Below are 22,120 nucleotides of genomic sequence, written 5' to 3' on the forward strand. Positions count from 1 at the left end.
ACTCTAAATGCTGTGTGAAATACCATCTTCAAGCCAAGAAATAAGATCTGAGAAGTGCTTGTCCTCTGCACTCTCAGTGCGGACTGTGCAGTGTTCAACTTTCCCTCAGGCAAACTTTACACTTCTGCTCCCCCTCCTTTTCTCTGACTACGGAAACCACTCACAGGCCTGCACAAACCAAAACATTTGTAGTGGAGCCAGACAATAGCTTTCATCGCAGGAGCCCGAAGGATATGTGCAAACCCACTACTTTAAGAATGTGTGTGTGTGTGTGTGTGTGTGTGTGTGTGTGTGTGTGTGTCAAAGGATGTAAGGTTAATCTAGTCTACAGTAGGTGAACAGCCGATGTTTGATCGCTAATCCCTTGTCAGACCACATTAGCTGTCACATGTCGGCGGTGCTAATTGAACAAATCCAACAGGCGCAAGTTTCGTAAACAAAGTACTCTTAGATTCTTTGAAAATGAAAAGTGCGTTACAGATAAAATGCATTATTAGTATTATTATTATCATTATTATTATTTGTATTTGTATTACATCCTATTGAATAAATGAACATAAACATGTTTATTTGAAGTATGATGAAACATGAGAATAAAAATGACATGTCTTGTTATGCTCTGTTATACAGCCACTAAAGCTTAAACTAGAGCTTACTGGACAATGTGACGGTTCAACTTCGATTGAATGACACACTGTTAATGAAGGTCAATTGTCTTTATCCCAGATACATCTTTTAAATGTACATGTGACCCCAGCCTCCATGAGGTTCTTGCCATCTTGAATCTGATTGGCTCAGTCTTTGTCCCTAACCAGATAAGCCCCGCCCTCGGGCTTTATCCTCTGAGCTGACGTTGATCCAAGGTCACACACCATAAGGTGCTGTCTGCTTTTTAGTGTACGTGTAGCTGGTGTTATCTATTGTTGTGTCTACATTGTTTATTCAGAAAAGCCTGAGACAGAGTCGTGTTTAGTGGCTTTTCAGGACTTTGGGAATCAGAGATGTTGCTTCCATCACAAGTCAAGAGGATATGGAGACTGGCAGAAATGCTGCAGAGGATTTGATAACAACAGGTCAGTCCACTGACCAGCAAAGGCAGTCTGCGTTCATATCCATGACACCTCAGCTGAGTGTTTATATACTAAGCATTTGCAGCCAAGTTGTTTCAATAAGATGTTTCCCATGATCATGAAAAGCCCACTCACCCCTCCCACCCCATTCAAACACTTGCACAAACACAGCAGTGCAGCAAGCTACTCACAAGAGCATGACAGACATGTTATCACACGCCTTAATTCACTTATAATTAGGGTTGGGTACCGAAAACCGGTGCCAATATATGGTACCGGTTCCAATACAACCGGTATTACCCGGACCGAAACGCAACGCATATTTCGGTGCTTCTTTCCGGTGCCTGAGCCAAATTGAAAAAAACTATTGTTGTGAACTTCTCTGGTGACTCCGCCCTGTCAGCAGGTTACGAGCCTCTCATATTTAACTTTGACAGCGGAGGCTGCGCCGTGTGTGACTAGTGAACCCGTGTGGAGCACACCAGCGTCAGGCTGGGCGCGACGGGGAGACCGTCACCGGTCCCCCTGAACATGTGGAGACCGATTATGACGAGCAGCCTGAACTCAGATTAGTACCGTATCGTTGATTGCAAGTCTTGCATTCATAAAAGTAGCCCAAGAAATAATAAATTAGCCATTATAACCATGTTTAAGATAGCTCGTAGCTAGCGCTAGCTACGAGCTACGAGCGTGACAGTCTGCTAGCAGGTGTGTTGATGTACAGCGGTCCCGGCTGTTTACCCGGTGTTACCGGGAATATAATGACGGAGGAATAAAGACCGTGGGGCATCACTTTGTTTCAGTGTAACTCTCGCTGTCAGAAGCAAAACTGTATTTGTCAGTACCTCTGATTGGTTGTTCTCTTTGCCCATCAAAACAGTGACAGGATTAACCCTATAAAGTCTGCACATGACAATACATATCACATCATATAATGGAGAACATATATTGTGTATGTTAACAGTCTGATATCCGTTGTGTGTCAGTGCTCCATGATAACGGCTTCTACAGGGAATATGGCCAAAGAGGTTTTTAATGTCCTCATTGTGCGTTTAAAAAAAAAGTATCGGTTCAGGCACCGGTATCGTTTTAAAAGTACCGGTTTAGCACCGGTATCGGAAAAAAACAAAACGATACCCATCCCTACTTATAATAGAAGTTGTATATTGTGGTGCAGAAATATGGCCAAGTTTCCAAGCAGTTGGCAGATATACTGTCGTATGGAAAGGACTCAACGTTACTCTTCTCTGTGCTTGTAGGAAATGCAACCCCTAGAAATCAACTGTCAACTCTAAACTGTTGTTAGGTCAGAGAAACATGTCGAAAAGGAGGATAGTGGACCACTATTCAGCTGGTATGCTCTCAGCCAACGCTTAAACTCACTTTAAGGGGATTCGAGGGAATTACACAGCAAGTGTGTGTGCTTGTGTTTGTACATTGAGAAGGTCTCTGCCTAATGATGCTTCTTAGAACATGTTGTCATCTCATGCTTACCGTATAGGGGAAAGGATGACCGTGCTTAGCTAATCGTGGTTGTTATTTCTCCCTCTTCTCCCAGGAGGAACTGGTCCCTGAGGCCTCACTGAGCCCAATGATGGCCCTCATTGAACTGAAATGGAGTTTATTTAAGGTCAAGGCTCTCGTCTGGTCACTGCTGGTCCACCTGTGTCTGCACACAGCCGCGGGTACTGCCACGTCACGTTTGTTGGAATAGGAGTTTGGTTCTTGACCAGAATGAATGGGTTTCTTACACTCTGCATATGTGTTTGCATTGACACAGGAATGTCAGGGTGGGGTGGATGTTTGGAAGGTCAGGATGTATTCACACCGATCAGAGAAAACAGCCATTCGGGAGAAGTTGTAGCTGAATTTGTGTCTGAAAGCACAATGGAGGGGGTTCACTGGAGCCTGGATGGAAAAGATGCTGATTGGTTCTTCTTGGATGAAGGAAGCATCCGGCTGAACACATCAGCTGACAAGGTCCTTGACCGAGAGGTCACCGAGTGGGGATATGCCCTCTGAAACACTGATCTGAGTGTTGGTATTTTTATAATGAGGAAGCCAAAGAATATAATGCCTATATAAAGATTACAGATTGAATATGTGCCATTGTATTTCGAGTCTGAATAAATGCTTATAATACTGTGGGGCCGCAATGAGGAACTTGTATCTAAGTTTACAGCAAACTATCAGAGATTGAACCTCACAGCCTTGTCCTTGGACAGAACACAATCTCCTCCCGTCATCCTCTTCACAGCCATCTGAATTACATGATGGCAGCTGCTAAGGGGTCAACCAGATTAGCAATCTCTTTATCTGTCAATCTACTGCTGTCACTACATCCATGAAAAGGAAATATTTCAGCACTTATAACATTTAACAAAACTAAAACGTTTCAACATGTAATCCTCATCTAGTATTCTTTCCATGTGATCAAGAAGGTCCATAACATTCGTAATATTAAACACAATCTGTTTAAGACCTCTCTTCCTTTCCAGAGCTCCCTCTAGAAATGGTGTCTTTCAGTTCACCTGATAACATATTGGGATGAGCATTTCTTAGACTGTCATCATGAAAGGAAAAATAATAAGGATTATATGAGGTGTGCATGCTATTATTTCGTACAGTACACAACAAATACAAAAGGCTTTGAAGGCTGGGTTTAGTTTTTGAAAAAAGCTTTAAAATACTGTTAGTACAGAATTGAGTCTTAGAGAGTTTTCCTGTGTCAATGTCTTGGCGGTAGCCTCGTCACAAAGCCCTTTGGTTATCATAATTTTGTATTTGTGTTAAAATATTTTAATATATTGAATTAGGAATGACCCAGACTGAGAATGTACATAGTCGTTCCTGATTGGTCAAGTTTTGCCTTTTGTAGACTTATCGTCAAATCATGTTTTGTTTTTTTAACTCATTGACCCCCCTGTTAAAGCTTCATTAAGCTTTAAAAAACAAAAAAACAGTAAAAACAGCAACATTATTAGCCGAGGTGAATGTTACTACCGCTTAACTTTTGTTTTTGAATGATGGACAGTGCTCTTTGTTGTGTGTTAGGTGTTTGCATGTGTGTCGAGTAGTTGCAGCTCTGTCTGTAGCACAGACACGGAGCGGAGATGGGCAGACAGAGAGATATGTTGTTTTTCTGCTTTTCCTGGTTGTAAAGAGAACTTTCGGCTCTAATTCAATTTTCCAAATTGTAGTAATCAAAATGGTAGGAATCCAAATTGTAGGAATCCAAAGTGATATTTAATGGCAGAGTAAAACACCAAAAAACCTCCCCTAACTGATTTCAGAGGATTGTTCACAATGCCAAATATATCTGCCGCTGATAGTTATACGTTCTTATGGGAGTGCTTTGATTAATAAATATAGGCCTTTTCTTTGATTTTTAAATTGCTATCTTGATATTTATGAATTATCCTTAATTTTGTCACGATATTTTCCCAGTTTGCCACTTAGTCTCACTGAGACCATTCGATTGTGAGATTGACAGTCAAATTAGGCTCCTCAGGGCCGGTCGCCGAAGAGTTGACTATTCGGGGTCACCCCTGTTGAATAAAGATGTTCTTTGTTTCCTCACATCTGTTGTTGTCTCTCCGTCAGGCTCTGGGTCCTGTCCTAATGGCTCAGTTATCATGTTATGAGAACGACGCACTTCAGGTCCACTTTATAAACCTTCATCTTACCTTTAAATCTGCATCACACAGTCAAACCTCTAGTCACACACCCTAATTCACTTGACATAACTGATGTTGATTGTTGTGGTGAACAAGACACAGTTGTCTCTACGGCAGATATGCTGCTAGAAGGAGTCAACGTTACTCTTCTTTGTGCTTGTAGAAAATGCAACAGCGAGAAAGTCACAAATACAGGAAGAATATAAATCTTAGGGTTGACTCTAATGTGTTGTTAGGTCCGAGAAACATGGAGATAAAAAAGGATAGTGGGCCACTATTCAGCTTTTCTGCTCTCTCAGCCCAGCCTAACCCCACTTTAGGGGATATTGAGGCAATAACACAGAGCAAACCTCTATGTGTCTTTTTTTTGCTGGTGTAGAGTGTGTACAGGATCATGGTGGAGATTCTCAATGAGAATGATAATTTGCCTATGTTTGCAGAAGATATGGTCCATTCTTTTACTATCAGTGAGGTGAGACACTTTCACAAATACAAGCACACAAGATCTGTGCATTCATATACAAAGGATACAAGACTTAAGTGCTAAAGTGTTTCTCTGTCTGCCTTTGTACCTGTGTGTTTTCCAGCTGACTCCAGTGAACACTGTGGTGTTTACTGTCCAGGCGATAGATGCAGATTATGACAAGATCATTGACTCCATTGACCGAGCATCAGTAAGTCTTCACACTCTTAAAAAAAATAAAGACACCACAACAAAAATAACTGTTGTTAATATGTTTGTGTGTGTCCTTCAGCCGGATGCAGAGTACTTCAAGGTTGATCTCCCCAACAGTGGAGAGGTGATGCTGTCCAAGCCTCTAGACTATGAGACCAAAACCCTGCTTACGGTCACCATCCATGCCTCTGTAAGCTGTGACCATTTCATTTTGAACTGTTTTAGTATAAATGTATCCACACATACATCTAAATTAAATCCATCTCTACGTTTCTATCACCCTTTGCTCAAAATAACGTAAAGATTTGATTCCCTGATAGAGAAGATAAACCATATTTAATGTATTTCTCTATCAAACTATCATGACCAGAGTAATGTCCTCTAAACTTAAAGAAAGGTTAACTTGTCGTTATTTAGGAAATGAGCACTGCCGAGCACTTCAATACCAGCACCAACATCACCATCAACATCCTGGATGGAGATGACCAGTACCCACAGTTCGTGCCCTGCCAGCTGCTTTTCCAGGATGAGACCAGTCACATCTGCACCAGCCCTGTGTACACAGTCAATGTCACAGAGGGGGAAGAGGTCAGATGCTAACCCCCCCCCCCCCCCCCCCCACACACACACACACACACACACAACCCAATAACACCACACACACATAAACAAGTCATACAAGAAAGTCCATTCATGATGTTTATATAGTATACACTGAAGTGATCTAGCTAAACTTAACATGTACTTCACATTCCACAACGTGGTTGTGTTTTGCAAAAAAAAAGAACCAAGAATTAGGACCAGCAAATGTGTGTCATCTTGCAGGAGGTTTTGTTGGACTTCTATCCTGGTCCCATTCATGCAGTGGATGGAGACAGAGGACTTAGCTCTCCACTTAGCTATTCCATTATCTCAGGTACAATACACACCAACTCAAATTCATATTTTAAAAAATGTGTTGTGCTTTTGTCTATAACTGTGTTTGTGTTCATGCTAGGAGACGATGATGGCCGTTTCCTGATGGACACAGAAACGGGGGAGGTGAAACTGATTGGCGTATTTGGAGACCGACTGACAACTCCAGAGCTGCATCTACATATCATGGTAAGACATACACACTCAGTGTTTACGGCAGGCTTGAAAGACATCCACTCTTACCAATCTCACTGGTCTGTGTTCTGTCTCTCTGTGTGTTTTGCACCCAGGCATATCAGGACAACGACCCCAGGAAGTTGCTTCAGTGTTGGTCTGAGTTCTGGCAGTGAACCAGTTTTATCCAGAGTTTATTATGGCTGAACATCAAGGCTTTGTAACTACTGGAAAGAGCTCTGCCTCTCTGGTCAATACTTATGGCAGCAAGGCACTGATGTTATATATACAAGATCAAGCCTTTGACCATGTAAGCATTACACTACTATTCCACACACATAACATACCCACAGTGCAAAAATGCTCAAATGCCGTTTTGATTCATGTTGTCACCCATCACCTTTTTTTGTCCACAAACAGGGCTTCAATCCCATGATCCACTTCACCTTCAGTCCGACATCCAATCACACAGAAATCTAACAAATCACACAGGAGGGTCTTCTGATCGCCAGGACCAATCAGCTACAACCCAAACAGAAACACATTCTAGAGGTGCGCCTCAGAGAAAAGCCAGTTTTATTATTTGATTTGATTAAAAACACCATACTAGCAATTTTTCATTTTCTAAACCACCACAAATTGTAACCACACATTGACATTATGCTTACAAATGTCAGCCTTTTTCCCTTAAATACCATAAGTGTTTCGATAGATTTCCTAATTGGCATGAAAGCCGATTGAGATAGTGAATCCTTCATTAGGCTGACTGCATGAGGGCAAAAAAACAATCTATAGGTTTTGGCATGTACATCAAAATAACTATGACATATTGTGTTTATGTACTATAATTACACAAATAACAAAGAACGGTATTAGGTTATTCTCAGTGTTTCTATCCAAGAGCAACTAGATTCATGGAAACAAACCGAAAAACGGTTGATGTGCTTTGGAAAATAATCAGCAGTCAGTAGTGTAAAGTATATAAAAAGTAAATTGGCTAAAACATGCAAATCAACTTGCATGTCCTTATTCTTACCAAAGACAAGACTGCATTGATATTTGATGAACATTTTCAGTTGCAACAAACCTTATGAAACATTAGTTTCAAGTGTTACACAAACCCGTTTGTCTTTTATCACAATCTCATAACAAGTAAAGACAGAGTTATTGAAGATGTAATAAAAAGTTTAAATATTATTTGTAGGTAATGGCTAAAGACCGGGAGTCGGGAGATGCCACCTTTGCTACTGTCGTGGTGGATGTGTTGTCTGAAGGACAATCAAGTAAGGACACTCTCAAGGCTTTTATACACCGGTGGCATGATTTCACACAGAACATTGCATATGAAACATGTGACGCCCAGGCACAGTAGGAGACAGGAAGTGCATACCATTCCAAACGATTGGTGGAGCTTGTAATGCATCATCTTTGTTCGAGAGCATTTTTGTCGTGAGTAAAACAACAACACGGAAGCTCCGAAGACAGAATATTACATGACTCACTTCAGCCTCGAGAAAGGCAGCACATACCATATCTCCTCCTGCCGTCACAATAAAAAAGCCCTAGATATATACAGCACACTGCGTACATGTTTACGAGAAGGAACTCAAATTCACTGACAGCATTTTTCTAAAAGGAAACCTTGAAGCTTACAGAAGCTTAGGCTATTCAACAATTTGCCTCAGACAAACTGACAGACAATAGGATGGATCAGTCCCTGTGTCAATAGGATCCCGTCCGTCTGTTCAAACTTCATCTTTAAAAAGTGCAAACTCTTATTGGTACATTTTCCTACAGTTTGACAAAACTATTACAAAGTCCAAATAATTAGCTGTTTCTGAAGCTTTTGACTACATCGAAGGCCACAAGATGTGGTCGGATACTTTGTTTTGTCTGCTTTTTCTATGGTCTCCCTTCAAGCTCAAGTTGAATCAGTATTTGGAGATCTGAGGCACATCACTCCTGATTAATCTTCTCCCATTAACTAAAGATTAGACTCCCTGGTTGTTAGAAGGCCTGGCAATTTCTAAACGTCACACTGATCGGGATCATCCGCCAACTTCCTCTCACCAATACAATAGTGGTTTACTTTTTCCACTGTGGTTGCTCTCCAGGTGAGGCACCGTAGCGGGATGCAGCAACCGGAGGAGGTCCCCAAAAACAATGAAGAATATGGAACCTATAACCCTTCCTTCAGCTTCTCAGACAATGCTGGCACCTTCACCCACCAAGACCTCCCTTCATGCCGAGGACCTGTTCCACCCAGAACTGCGGCTGCACCCGACACCAGCTTCCTCCCCAATGAAACTGTGATCTTCAGCAAAAATGTGTTTACATCAACCAAAAGCTCCTTTTGTCCACACTCCCTACACCCAGCCACTGTGGACGAGCGGCCCACACATATGGCTCCACCTGAAAAAAAACCGGGGTCACTAACTGATACATTTCTTGACGCTACCGAGGCACTGCCTAACACCAGTCCTACCCCTGCAACCCCTGAGGCCACTCGCACTCCAAAATTCAATCTTCCTGGTTCACAAACTCCAGAAACAACCACCAACGATGACCCTGAGGACCCTGTCACCAGCCCCTCCTCTCAATGCAGTGTTCCATGCAGTCATACCCGAATCGCTTCAGCAGAAATAGACAAATCTTTCTCCAAACCTTGTGTGAAGACATCCTCATATTCACCTTTACTGTGCTCACCCCTCCCCAAGCAGAAGGGCACTCCCCCACCCATCCCTGAGTGTGATCCTTTAACAGCCAAGAATGTACACATAGATACAGCTCCCATTGATTCACCTCCTGTAACACCAGAGCGATCCATGGATCTAAGCATAAAGGTAGACCAACCGTTCACATCACTGGACCGAATAGAGCAATCAGATCCACTCGGTGGGAATTCAGACGCCGGCAGTTCGTCTCAGGACGGGAAGCCCTCGGCAAACTCCGGACACACGCAGGACACCCGTGGGACAGGCGATGTCGATGATGATGGTTTTCTAGGAGATGAAGATGCAGACAAGGATAGTGAGGATGACCGTGATGAGTTAGATCCAGCCGATGAAGAGCTGCTGAGAGTGATGGCTCGTTGTAATCCCATTTTTATCACATTTGATAAGTGATGTAATATTGCAGGAACTGAGAAAGACAGAGTGGCCGATGGAGAATAATGTGAGCAAGGTTAAGATGGATGACTGTGAAAGCCCATAGGGGACTTCATAACAATTATAATGTAAACTTACATTATAGTATTTACATTTTCAACATATCAGTATTATTTAAGAACAAAATAAAACAAAATATCAAATTTGCATTCAATCTCACAGTCTAATGTTTGTTCCATGACCATATTATGATAAAAATGGAACAGCTTGTTTGACTCGAGTCATAACCCGCTTACCTAGCTAATCATTTCAACTAACAAAGCATCATCATCCAGATGAACTGCAATAAAATAGGCAATAGGACAAATATTTACTTGTTCATTAACAAAGCCTTTGGATTTTCTGTAATGCTAGCTGCTAGTTAATACTTCAGTGTATGTGTTGCTGAGAAATGTACAGTTGTAATTCAGTATACAATCTAAAAGTACACAAAGAGATGAATATTCGGCTGAATCTACTTCTCCAATATGTTAAACCAATGCTGCACACTAAGACGCACTATAACAGGAAACAGCTCAAGCTTGGCTTGTGAGCATTAATGAACTTCATACCATGCATATTATACCTGCTGTGAGAAGACAGCACTCAACTTTCCATAACCACACACATCATCAAGGGCTAAATGATGGTGGAGACAGCTATATCGACCTGAATAGCCCATTACCTGGTAGTATCGGAACTCCTCTAGTCAAACAAGACCTGCACTCGATCATTTTTGTACCCGTATCCAGAAAAATATTACTATTCATATATTTTTTCTTGCAGGTAACCGCCGTAATGCGACTTGTGATGCGCACACTACCACAGAAGCTACAACACATACAGCCATACCGTCTACTAAAGGTCTCGTGTTCTCCAATAACGTAGACTTGTCCAACTTGATCATGCTGTTAAGGCATGTTGAATAACAAATTTGGAAATGCTGAGGAGAAAATACTATTATATTATATGATTATTATTTTAGTATTATATTTTGTAAAAAGAATATCCATCTGTTTCTCCTTGAATGACTTAATATAGTCTGGTGGAAGAAAGGGAACAAGTTGAGAGGTTGCACTCTATCTGAGCGGTGTGATGTGCACAATAAAGCTTTTCTATCTTACTCACCTGAAGGTCAGATAGTGTACGGTCATCCACCAGTCTGTTCATGACAATGTCAGCGGGAGCCTGACTTTGACCTTCATGGGTGGAGCTGCTCAAGCGTCTTGTAGTGACATCACTTCATCGTCGGAGCACCAAGCTATACTTGTTCACCACGTGACGTCGGAGCCAAAGCTACAGCTCCTGAGAATACATGTTATTTTTATATTTTTTTATAAAAATCCAGGCCAAACCTTGATGCATTGGATGTCCTGAAGAAAACAAATGGCAACATATTTATATTTGCCTATAGTCATTTACAACACGAAAGCAGCAACTGTGTTGAAGCCAATACAAAATCTTCATGATGTAATAAAATAACTAAATAAATATTGGTGTGTGCATCAAGTGTGTGACAAGCAGGGTCCTGTCCTAAAACCAAGATTGTTTTCCTGTATGGGCCTGACTTGATAGAACGTGTTTATATGTGCAGAGCAATAATGTAATAAGTGTATTACTATGGTCTTTGACAGACTATTTCCATCACAGCAGGCTGCACTGTTAACATCGTTTAGACTTTACCAAGTATTTCCAAACAATATACTGCTGCCTCTGAGAGGCTAACTTCAGCTAGCTAACGTTAGACACTTTCCTCGCGTCATCTTAGTTGTTAACAAGCTACTCACTTAACGTTTAATGCCTTTTCATGAGTATGCACATAAATAATAGCATGTCCACACACATGTACTGTTATAGACTAATGTCTTATCTGAGGTAGGAAGCAACCGACTGATCGTGAACAACAGTCCCGGCGGGTTGAAGTGAAGTTCAGGTGCCGCCTGTTCAAACCCAATTAGTTGATCCTTGAATGAGGAAGTGAAGTCCAAACCGTGGTCAGTAGCCTACTAACTGATAGCATTACCAACTTGTTATCAGACGGGAAGCGAAAGAATGAGCTCGACCTGTTGGTACAAAACACAGGAATCATAGCTTCAGGGAGAGCGACGTCCCTTACACAACTTTAAGGTTTGTAGCCTCATGACGTGTTTCCTTACCATATTATTTCAAACTGTGACTCTCTAGATGTGCAACATTATCTTTTAAATTGTCAAACATCATATGTTTAAATAATGGCGCAATTCAAACTGGATAACGGCATGTGAATATGGTACTTGTGGTGAACCTGAAATTAGGGAGAGACATTGCTTCTCTATAAACATTTGAATATTGTCCTTTGTACAGCAGGTAAAGTCTTTGAAAATTCAATCCCAAATGCATTTTTCATTTTAATTTCCAAATTGTTAGAAAATTGCATTTAAAATGTTACTTAAATGTTTGCATAAATGAAAATCAGGTAGGCTAACATTATTATGATCAGGTTATATTGCATCTGATTTATTTTAATTTGAAGTTTCAAATACTCCCCCATACGAGTATGCGAAAATGAAAGAGACATTATTTAATTTACATTCAATTGTTACTCAAATATGCCCTCGATGGACTGGCGGCCTGTCCAGGGTGTCCCCCGCCTTCGCCCTATGTCAGCTGGGATCGGCTCCAGCGCCCCCGCGACCCTAATGAGGATAAGCGGTATTGATAATGGATGGATGGATGTTACTCAAATAAAATAAAACATACATATGAGGAACATTATGTTATTGTGGATTTTCATTTTAAGAAAGTCCTCTATGGACTTCCATAGGGGGCACTGCAACCAGCCTGCGGAACCAGAGGTTTAGTAATAGTAATATTGACTAAATTAGCACTGAAAACGTGTGAAGCCGATGGGAATGTCATTGATTTAGCCATAAATCAAAGTACTGGGCGAACTGAACTTTTAACAAAAGCTGGTGATAGAATAAGAAGACAAAAAGAGACAGCAGCATTATATGCTGTCAACACATAGCATGTGAAGAGATGTGACAGCATGTAAATCTCACAAATCCTGCTAAAGTAGTTTGCATATGTCCAGTATATATCTGTAAAACCTTTGAGGCCAAAATTATTGATGTACAGTATTTGGCAACTGAAACAGATGGAAGGGTTGTGATTAAATTATGAAAAGTGAAGAGGATTCAGGACAAGATAACTGTTTCATTGAAGCTCCCAATAGCCAATTAAAAAAGGAAGAGCTGCTGAAATAGCATTTGTGTTCATCAAATCTAATTTCAGTATGTTAAAATAATGAGACATATAGGCAGACTTGTAAATGGGTAATACGTCAGTTGCTTGATACATACAGGACAGCAGTGACAGAGGTGGAAATGGAAGTGGCAAAGGGAAAGGTTTGAAATAACAACCCAGAGATCAGTGGGTCAACAGCCTGAAGGGAAGCAGGACATTATCTAAAAAGGAAGAAAGCTGGGGGAAATAGTGATTCTAATGCAACAGACTATATTCAACTGCCATGTGAGATTATTTTATAAGTAGTTAAATTTCAGCAAGTGACAACTGAAGAATCCTGGGTATGTTTTTCTTTCCACAGAAACAACTTCCTGAGATCAATCGCTTGGCCAGAGTGATTAACACCCCACTTGTAATAGCAGCTTCCATGTGAAACACACACCAACCAGTACTTCAAGTCAAAAATTGTGGCAGACGAAATTTTCTAATTTAGTTTGTTTTTATTGAGAACATTCTTCTCAATAACAAAAACTGGACTTGATTGTTAGAGTGCTCAGTTTACAGACAAACAACTTATTTACAGTAAAGTCACAAGTGAAAGGGTGGTAGCTGCAGTGAGCCTGTAAAAAAACATTATCATATACATTATAGTATACCATAAGAAATTCAACAGTGGTTATAAATGGTGGTAGGGATAATACAAGCAAAACAAACATATTTAGGGTTTGACAGGAAAAATATATATATTTTTTAACTGCTTACAAATCGGGACAAAGTTTTTCGCTTGGCACACAACTTGCTGAATAGAACAAAAGGAAACATAAAAAAAGGATAGGTCACTAATCAGGAATACAAGTAATATATGTACACAGATTCCCACGCACACACTATTAAGGTGATAAGAGAAAAAAAAGAAACGAGGCAGCTTCGTGGACAAGGAATCCATCTATTTATAAATCCGAAATCTATAAATCTTGATTCCTTCAGCGAACACACAACCCGCCCTTATGGAGCACCAACAGTTCGAGTTAACACGGATGCTTTGGGGACAAGTATAGCATAGACAGTGAGGTACCACTGATGATTCTGTATTGCACTGGTCCAAATAGTCTTCGCCACTGGAATTTTACATTTACTCCTCGTGCCAAACACATTGTACTCCAGAATTGCCGCATTATGATCAATGCCACAAAAACGAGGTACAATGAATCAACAACTGGTGTTTTCAATTTGGGCCCGATAATATGATAAGACCGAGGAGTAGAACAAATTATACTGGCAAGAAAGCAGATTTACTCTTAAGTCGTGTGAATTGCAAAAGAAATGGTGCGATAAACTATTCTGTATAATGCAAACTTAAATTTGTTCTTAGGCTTTCATAACAAAATGTCCTAAAATCTTTCTTTCAGATAAAGAACAAAAACAAATGGTCATCTAATATATTTTGTCCTTTGCCTGACCTTGGAAAGGGAAGATTAGTTTGTGGAAGAGAGTACAGGCCGACGACATATCCCAATCTTACACACAACTGAGCATGAGGACAAACCTTTGTCAGTGTGTGATGCTAGTGTGTACACAACGGGACACATTCAACAGATCAAATAAATTATTGTTCGTGGCGTTGGATCAGGTGAGCTCATCTGGTTTGAGATACTCCACCCACTGTTGGAGGAGTAAGGTGGTACACAAGATGAACACAAGAGTCTTTGAAAGCAGGCGGATGTTAGAACTCGTCGTGTCGAGTCAGAGCTTCTCCGAAATCGGTTGCCTGACTGCCCACGAACAGATCGTACTTATCCACGATTTCAGCCTTGGTCAGGAGGCCATCCTGATGGAGGGAGAACAAGACGCATAAGACTTGTATTTGTGTCAGTACACAAGACGATTATTTAAAAAATGTTCCCAAGATATGAAGGTACGTCATGTTGCTATTATTTGGCATGGCTTGTATGATTTGAACGTGTATAACTGGTTGACGACAATGAATAAGACATATTTTACTCATCTTAATTACACTATAATAATATCCAAAAATGCCACAATACAGGCAGGGCTGAGAGGCACGCCTAGACGTCTTGCATTTAGCATTCCTTGTTACAGCTGTAATTAAGTTAGATCCACCGGTTATAATATTTTTAACTGGTGATTAAAGTCACTGTTGGCAACACAGTGTTTACAATACACGCCTAGGACAAAAAGAGGCACTGGAAAACTTTTACAGTGAAGCAATCCAGATCACCAAATATTCTGAGTGAGCAACAAAAAGCAAAGTCATTATTCCATGAATAAATTGTCTAAATCTAAACTCATACATAGCAAGATCAAACAAATCACAGATGCTCCTAGTATTTTGTAGTCCTGCAGTACAATCATTGAAACTCATTTGTGCATACTACACTTATAAATTAATTTGTGCTTCCACACATGCAGTTCCACTTCCCCCCCCCAAATATTCAGCAAATGACACAGGAAATAAAAAGCATTAGAACAAAGCATTTTTGTTGAAATTGAGAAATTCTAAAAGGACATACTTTGTCTGCATCCGACTCGTAGACCAGATGCTTGGCCTCGGCGTCAGCATGGTCGTAGTCATTGGGCAGGATCCAGTCTCTGGTCTCCTCCTTGTCCATCTTTCCATCTTTGTTTTTGTCTCTGAATTCAGTAAATTGTTCCCTCTCCGTCTTCACCCACTCAGGTTCTGTGGAATCGCCCTCCTGGTTGTACATGTCACCTATAGCACAGAAGGGGGTTGTTGCCATGCTCGTTTCATAAGGGTTACTCAAACTGGCTCAAACATGGATTAATACTTCAACTTTGTGTTTCTGTCTTAAGTTTGACCAATTACAACCCAAAATGGTGTGGTATAAATTGACGGTGCCGATATGACAATGAACGAGAACTCACCTATGTACTCGTCTAAATCTATGAAGCCATCTCCATTCTTGTCAATGTCTTCCATAGTTTCCTAAAAGGAATCAAAGAGAGCACAGAGCAGTGAGAAGGGAAGTAAAACAGTGTTGGTGTCATCGTTTTAACACCTGTGTGCGTTCGTCACTCACCAACACCACAATGTCTTTCATGTGGTCGTACTCCTCAGGGTGAAGGAAGGCTGTAAACTCCTCTTTGTTGGCCTTCATGTCATTGTCTTGGTCAGCCATTTTGAATCTCCTCTCATCGCGATCCATCATCTGCCTGTAGCTGAAGCCATCATCGGGGTCGGGATCATCTGCAAGTCAGTGAACAAAAGTTTGTTTTGTGTGTACATGTGTGGCAACGTAAATGTGTGTCTGTGCCCATGCAGTACACAGGTAATACTTTAGGGACACATCAATTGAAGGACAAGATAATAGTCTGCAGCTGTACCAAGAATGTATCCATAAGTGGCGTTCTTGTACTCCTCCCATGACACCGCTTCGTCTCCATTCAAGTCATGACTCTTCCACTGCCGATCCACATCATCGTAGATCCACCTCTTCTGGGCATGCTTGATCCAGTTCTTCATCTCCTCGACTGTCACAAAGCCATCCTTATCCTCGTCTATACGTTCGACGAGCATGCTGTAGGAAAATTTAAAAAATCATTTGGCAAACAATTAGCTTGTTCTTTCATACCATATGGTGGCGTCTCACCTCAGATGAACTTTACTGCTCCTTGAGGAGAAATTACGACATTACCCCACTGATTTGATATTGTCCCAGTGTTTCACGAATAGATTTGCACAATTCCCCTGACAGGCATTCTTACCCGAGCCTCTCCTTGCTCTCCTCTGGTGTGAGCTGGTCAAAGGTCTTGGCCTCTTCTTGTCCCAGAAAGGCTTCATGGTCATAATCAAAGTTCTCCACGTCATCGTGATCTATGTTGCTGAGGGGTTCATCGAGGTGAACACGCTCCTTCTTCTCTGTGGGTTTACTGGTGGCGTAAACCACACAGAGAGCAAAGCACATCACAAGTGGTCGCAGCTCCATCCTGCGTATGTGCAGAAGTTGTCTGGACGAGGGGTATAAAGAAGACAAATATATGATTACCGCTCAAACAGTGAATTTTGCTCCACGCTTTTGTGTTGCATGCCCATCTTAGTTTGTCATGCACTTTTATGCGAGAGTACTGCTACTTAACCCTTGTGTTGCATTCGGGTCATTTTGACCCGATTCAATATTTAACTCTCCTGTCGCCTTCGGGTCAATTTGACCCGATTCAATGTTTAATGTCGGTGTTCTTTCGGGAGTCAACAAACAAACATAAAGTACCTCACACTTAAACTTGGAAAACAATATTAATTCTAATAATTTTCTGAAGATTTTAATAGCTGGGGTCATATTGACCTCAAGGGTAAAATATGTTAGTAAATATAAAGGTAACAGGAGGGTTAAACATTGAATCGGGTCAAATTGACCCGAAGGCAACACAAGGGTTAACTCTGGCCCAGTTTAGAAGTGAATGACTCGGAGCAACCTCAGACTAGGAGGTGAACTGCAGGGCTAATCTGTTCAAGCTGATGCAATCCCTTTTTTCCCAAGCTTCTGTTACGTTGTAGGAAATAACCTCTCACATATTTTATTATCCCAGTTTAGAAATTCTTAAAATAAACATTATCATGCATACGCACAGATTTATTAATTATTTACATGACATATCAGCATATCTTTTGTAATCCATCATTAGTTCCATCCAGCATAGATAAAACTAATGCTACATGTAATGCAATGAAATCCTACTTTAAAAATGTTAAATTCTGGTTCGGCATGTTTAAGATTTTACAGATTCAGGGGGAAATATTAAAATCACCTTCTGTAACTAAAGTTTGTATAAAGAGACTATAACGTTATTGTTTTTAATAATTGCAGGAATTATAATTCTGAGGGGGGGGACATATAATCCCTGACTATTAAACTGTTTTACTAAAAGTTCACCGCCAACTAATTTGACTGCTTTCGTGTGACAAAGCACAACGTCAGTAGTCTCTCTCTTAAACACGGCTCGACACCTTCAATCTTCTCATCCTATGTGAATTACGAGGGAGACGCTACAGTTTCTAACCATTACTTCCAATTAGAAACCATTACATCCAAAATCAGAGGACTAACGTTGACGTTAGACTGGCTAACCTAGCGTACCGATATTTTTTCAGCTAACCTGCAGCTCCACTCGTCCATTCACGGCAAATAAGCAACGAGGACATTGTCCACATTGCGTCTTTCTAAACATTAGCTACGCAGGCAACATAATTTAATTACTTTCTGTATTTCTAAGCCACAATTTATCAAGAGAACTCACCGGTGTCTACAGGAAAGTTCGTCGATGAAATTTAAGACCCTCCTCTCGGAAACACACCCATCCACTTCCTGTGCTAAAACGCCAAACGGCAAAACCGACCAATCAGGTGCCGAGGAGGCAAGTGCGATGTCGCTCGCTCACTGGTCCGCTTTAAGGGTGCATCGGTGATTGGATTGGCCGAGAACCGCCACGTCCTCAAAGTCAACACAACTTGGTCCATTCATAAAACAAAACATCAACGCTTGATTGAGATTGGTAAACTCCACAATAGTAGTCCAGAACATGCACTTTAACACATGTTATACAAATTAACAAAAGGAAAACACGATAGAAATGTAATATATTTAATTCATTTGAAATAGTTTCTTAAAAATGAAATCATAAGGGAGTGTTGCCTGATAAACAGACTTTTGCTTTGAAACCCAATGCCACATCCACACAAGTTTTCTGTGGGAGAAAATCCAAAAAATCAACACATCATCAACAATAACACACAGACTCACAACATAAAAAGCTTTTATTTCTGTTGGCTTTAACACTCATTCAGTCACAGTCGTGCAGATTTGACATATTTATCATAATTCAGAAAAATAGGTATTACGTATTTTTCTCACTTCTTTGAATGTATAAATGGCAAACTCTAACTTTGCAGTTCAAGCAAATATCCCTTCCACTGCTGGTTAGACATTCATTGTGATAAGTGGAAAAATCACAATGACAGGACTTCCTGCTGCTAAACTGAGATTTGACTGTGACTGCCTTTCCCAAGACCCCTACTGTGTAGAGAAAAAGGAATATATATATACACACATACACACACAAACACGCGCACACACACATATATATATATATATATATATGTATTCACGTGAAGATTTGTAAAAAAATGTTTTAACTATATTCATTTAACTATATTTATATTGTGCAAATAACTTTTTACACCAATACAAACACTTTTATTTTTTACTGAACTGTGGATCTAACCGTCTAAGAATTGTCTGTTCATGACACGGAGTCTTTCACAGCCTGGTGTCTGTACACTCGTTTTGGAAGGTCAGAATATAGCAACGGCTCTTTATCTCAGCCCACTGCTAGGTCTTCCAAATCTGTGTTGTCCATTCCACCTGCTGTCTCTCCCTGTTGGTTGGCATTTTCTTCTTGATTGGACTGACATGTTGTGGTCGTCTGCTCACCACCATCACGACTTCCTGCTGGGACGACATCATTCCAAACATATTCAGACTTTTAACAATATTGTACAAAGCATACTTATTTGTAAAACTGCATAACATCAAAAAGTAGTTTGGACAAGTTTATCTTGAAAAGCGACATTGTATGAAAATGTGTCACGAAACAAAAGTTATAATAACTGTATAATAACTAAATTATGACAACAGATTGTGTACCATGATGAGTATAGCGGTTCTAGCTGACCTGTGCTGGTTTCACCCTCTTTCTTCTCAACCAGGAAAATTCGTTGCATCATTAGTTTTTTCACGGTGTGACAAATGTACTTGAGCTCTGGACCACGGTCTGCATTTTCTGCAGAAATATATTAAAATGGACAATGAGGCAAAAAAAGAGGACGCTGAAATCCAACAATAAACATAGAGTAATATATAGAAAGCCTTACTTTTCTGGGGTCCCTCCTCAAACAGCACACACGTTCCCAAAGTATCTTTGAAGAGTAAAGGATAGCAAATAAAACAATTAACATTCATTTTGTATGAGAACAATCTATTATAGGACTTCATGGAAGCTCCCTCGTGCAGGAAAAATAGGCATATTAAGGTATAGGTATCTTATAATATATGCTATATTAATTACTTGTATTGAAGGCAATACTCTTTACTCTAAGATTATCAGACTTTTGAATTGGAAGTTTGGGCCATTCATCATGACTCAAACCAACCACAAAAGTCAAAGCACCATCATGACAACTTGCTTGAAGCAGGAGCAGAGTGCAATATATTTTAACAGCAGGCACAAGTCAGTGAAGCTAGACAAGTAGTAATAGTATATATACATGCACTCTCTGTGGATATTTAGAGGTTACTCCTTACCTTCATATTCCCCTGAAAACACATAAGGTCCCACCTGCATCATGGGCTTCTCACTGTCGATATCCTGCGATACATAAACAACACGTATTTAGTGACTGCTGCAGTGAGAGGCCTTCACTGATATCGAAGGCATGCACGGTGGCCCAGCCTTTTCTCTTTCATGACAAAACAAGCATTAATATCCTATACTCACCAGTATCTTGCATGTGCCCCGACACTTGGACATGAAGTCATTGTTTATTATACCAGAGAGCTCCACCACAACAACCTCCTCCTAAATACACGAAACAGACAAGAAGGATCCTGAATGAAAATACATTGTGATGTTTTAACAGTCAAACAAGCACAGAAAATAAACAATAACACAAAGATGGATCAGCACCCCCCAGTAAATGAACTAACGTGCTCGCCACATGAAGCTAATCTGGGTAAGGCGAAAGAGTAAACGCTAGTACACGAATAGTATTTCGTACCTCCTCTTCCCATTCATCTTCCATTTTGAAAATCGTGAACTAAAAGGAATAGTAGCAATAAAAGTAAATATTGTTTTCAGTTGTGTGTGCAGAAATCTTCCATTCCTTTCTTCGCGTAAGACTATATGACAACTTCCGCGAATGTACGGTGGCCGAGGTGCCCGCTTTGTTTTGTTTTTACTTCATGGCAGATTTGCAGTTCCGGGTCATGAACAACGAGGGGCGCTGTTGCTCAGTTATTTTTGTGGAGTGTATTGTTGCAAAGCCATTTAATGTGACCTGGAAATAGAGCGAATAACAATTAAATATAGCTCCAACCCAGCCATCCATCTAGTCTGTCTGTCTGTCTGTCTGTTCATTCTACTTATGGTTGAGTATGATTGGATCTAAATATTGGCTACCTGTAGGCAGACTCATCCACATCTAACATTAATGTTATTAATGTTCTCCTGCAGGAGGCCATAGTGAAGGTGATGAGATGAGATGAAATTAGACGATACACTTTATTGATCCCCAAGGAGAAATGTATCTGTCAAAGACAGAGGCAACAACAAATAAAACAAGCACACACATCAAACATATCCAAAACAAGGAAAAAGAAATAGGTGGCCAGATGCAAAACATGACTGAATCATAATCAAAGTGCAGAGTAGGGAACACATATCAAGCACAAAACCAAACCATTCAGCTTGGTGATATGAATGTATGTGTGGGGGAACCTGCGTTTTTCAGTTGCGTTTGCCAGGACTAAATTTATTGTGAATTTGCCGTGCAAATCTATTCCTGATACACACACATTAAAGGCAACAATCTCAAAATCTGTAATACGAAATGTATTTCTATCATATGGTAGGAAGTAAAATGTAAACAAAATATAATCTAATCGACATATAATATAATTTATGAGCTAAGGATGATTTATAATGCAGCAACACAGTTTTATCTGTTTAATAAAGGGGTGGGGTATTCTCAAATATTATTTTTGTTCATGGCATTGCATTTCTGGAAACAACCCATATTATTAAAATCAAATGAATGTTATATTGCATTTCTGGTGAACAAGGGTTAAAGCAAGAAATGATTTGCCTCTTGAATAATGAAGCCTCTTGGATGAGAGGTGACGTGTTGTAAACTAATTTATCATTCAGTTGTCTATTTTTGTTTACCATATTTTTAGCCTCAGAACACTTAACCAGACGTAATGTATATTTTTCTCTACTAAGTATACTGTATATGATAAATATATAAAATATATATAATAGTCCTGATTAATAATGGTATATTGATCCTTTTAGGACATATCTCTGCAAGTTCGCTACCCTCTGGGGTCAGAGAACGGGGAAAGCTGAGGGGCAACAATCCTGGAGCTGTTATGGATTCATCATCTCGCTCAGGACTTCTATTTTCTCTCACCGAGTGCTCCTCTT

The 22,120-nt window shown here is 40.3% G+C and overlaps 2 protein-coding genes across 4 annotated transcripts; both read right to left on the reverse strand.

Moving 5' to 3' along the window:
* Nucleotides 1–13,360: 13,360 nt before the first annotated feature.
* On the reverse strand, nt 13,361–18,234 carry calub (calumenin b). Of its 2 annotated transcripts, XM_056417442.1 has the most exons (8): nt 18,158–18,234; nt 16,628–16,870; nt 16,513–16,533; nt 16,247–16,440; nt 15,943–16,109; nt 15,788–15,848; nt 15,415–15,614; nt 13,361–14,711 (listed from the first exon to the last, which is right to left on the reverse strand). In XM_056417442.1, the coding sequence occupies exons 2-8, from the start codon at nt 16,846–16,848 to the stop codon at nt 14,607–14,609; spliced, it is 969 nt and encodes a 322-aa protein (XP_056273417.1). In that variant the 5' UTR covers nt 16,849–16,870; nt 18,158–18,234; the 3' UTR covers nt 13,361–14,606. The 2 variants fall into 2 exon arrangements, with proteins under 2 accessions (XP_056273417.1, XP_056273418.1); XM_056417443.1 differs by lacking the exon at nt 16,513–16,533.
* A 422-nt stretch (nt 18,235–18,656) lies between these two features.
* On the reverse strand, nt 18,657–20,794 carry gtf3c6 (general transcription factor IIIC, polypeptide 6, alpha). Of its 2 annotated transcripts, none has more exons than XM_056417445.1 (6): nt 20,694–20,794; nt 20,414–20,494; nt 20,221–20,284; nt 19,791–19,835; nt 19,592–19,699; nt 18,657–19,365 (listed from the first exon to the last, which is right to left on the reverse strand). In XM_056417445.1, the coding sequence occupies exons 1-6, from the start codon at nt 20,715–20,717 to the stop codon at nt 19,238–19,240; spliced, it is 450 nt and encodes a 149-aa protein (XP_056273420.1). In that variant the 5' UTR covers nt 20,718–20,794; the 3' UTR covers nt 18,657–19,237. The 2 variants fall into 2 exon arrangements, with proteins under 2 accessions (XP_056273420.1, XP_056273419.1); XM_056417444.1 differs by having other exon boundaries at nt 18,657–19,368.
* Nucleotides 20,795–22,120: the final 1,326 nt, after the last annotated feature.

Source organism: Pseudoliparis swirei, chromosome 6 (assembly GCF_029220125.1).
Source record: "Pseudoliparis swirei isolate HS2019 ecotype Mariana Trench chromosome 6, NWPU_hadal_v1, whole genome shotgun sequence".
Lineage (NCBI taxonomy): Eukaryota > Metazoa > Chordata > Actinopteri > Perciformes > Liparidae > Pseudoliparis > Pseudoliparis swirei.

Coding starts and splice junctions, on each gene's coding strand:
- calub (XM_056417442.1), bottom strand. CDS start 16,848: ATGGAGCTGCGACCACTTGTGATGTGCTTTGCTCTCTGTGTGGTTTAC. Junction 16,110..16,246: donor CACTTATGGATACATTCTTG/GTACAGCTGCAG, acceptor ACTGACTTGCAG/ATGATCCCGACCCCGATGAT. Junction 15,849..15,942: donor TGAAAGACATTGTGGTGTTG/GTGAGTGACGAA, acceptor GATTCCTTTTAG/GAAACTATGGAAGACATTGA.
- gtf3c6 (XM_056417444.1), bottom strand. CDS start 20,717: ATGGAAGATGAATGGGAAGAGGAG. Junction 19,700..19,790: donor TGAGGAGGGACCCCAGAAAA/GTAAGGCTTTCT, acceptor ATATTTCTGCAG/AAAATGCAGACCGTGGTCCA. Junction 19,369..19,591: donor AGAGGGTGAAACCAGCACAG/GTCAGCTAGAAC, acceptor ATGTCGTCCCAG/CAGGAAGTCGTGATGGTGGT.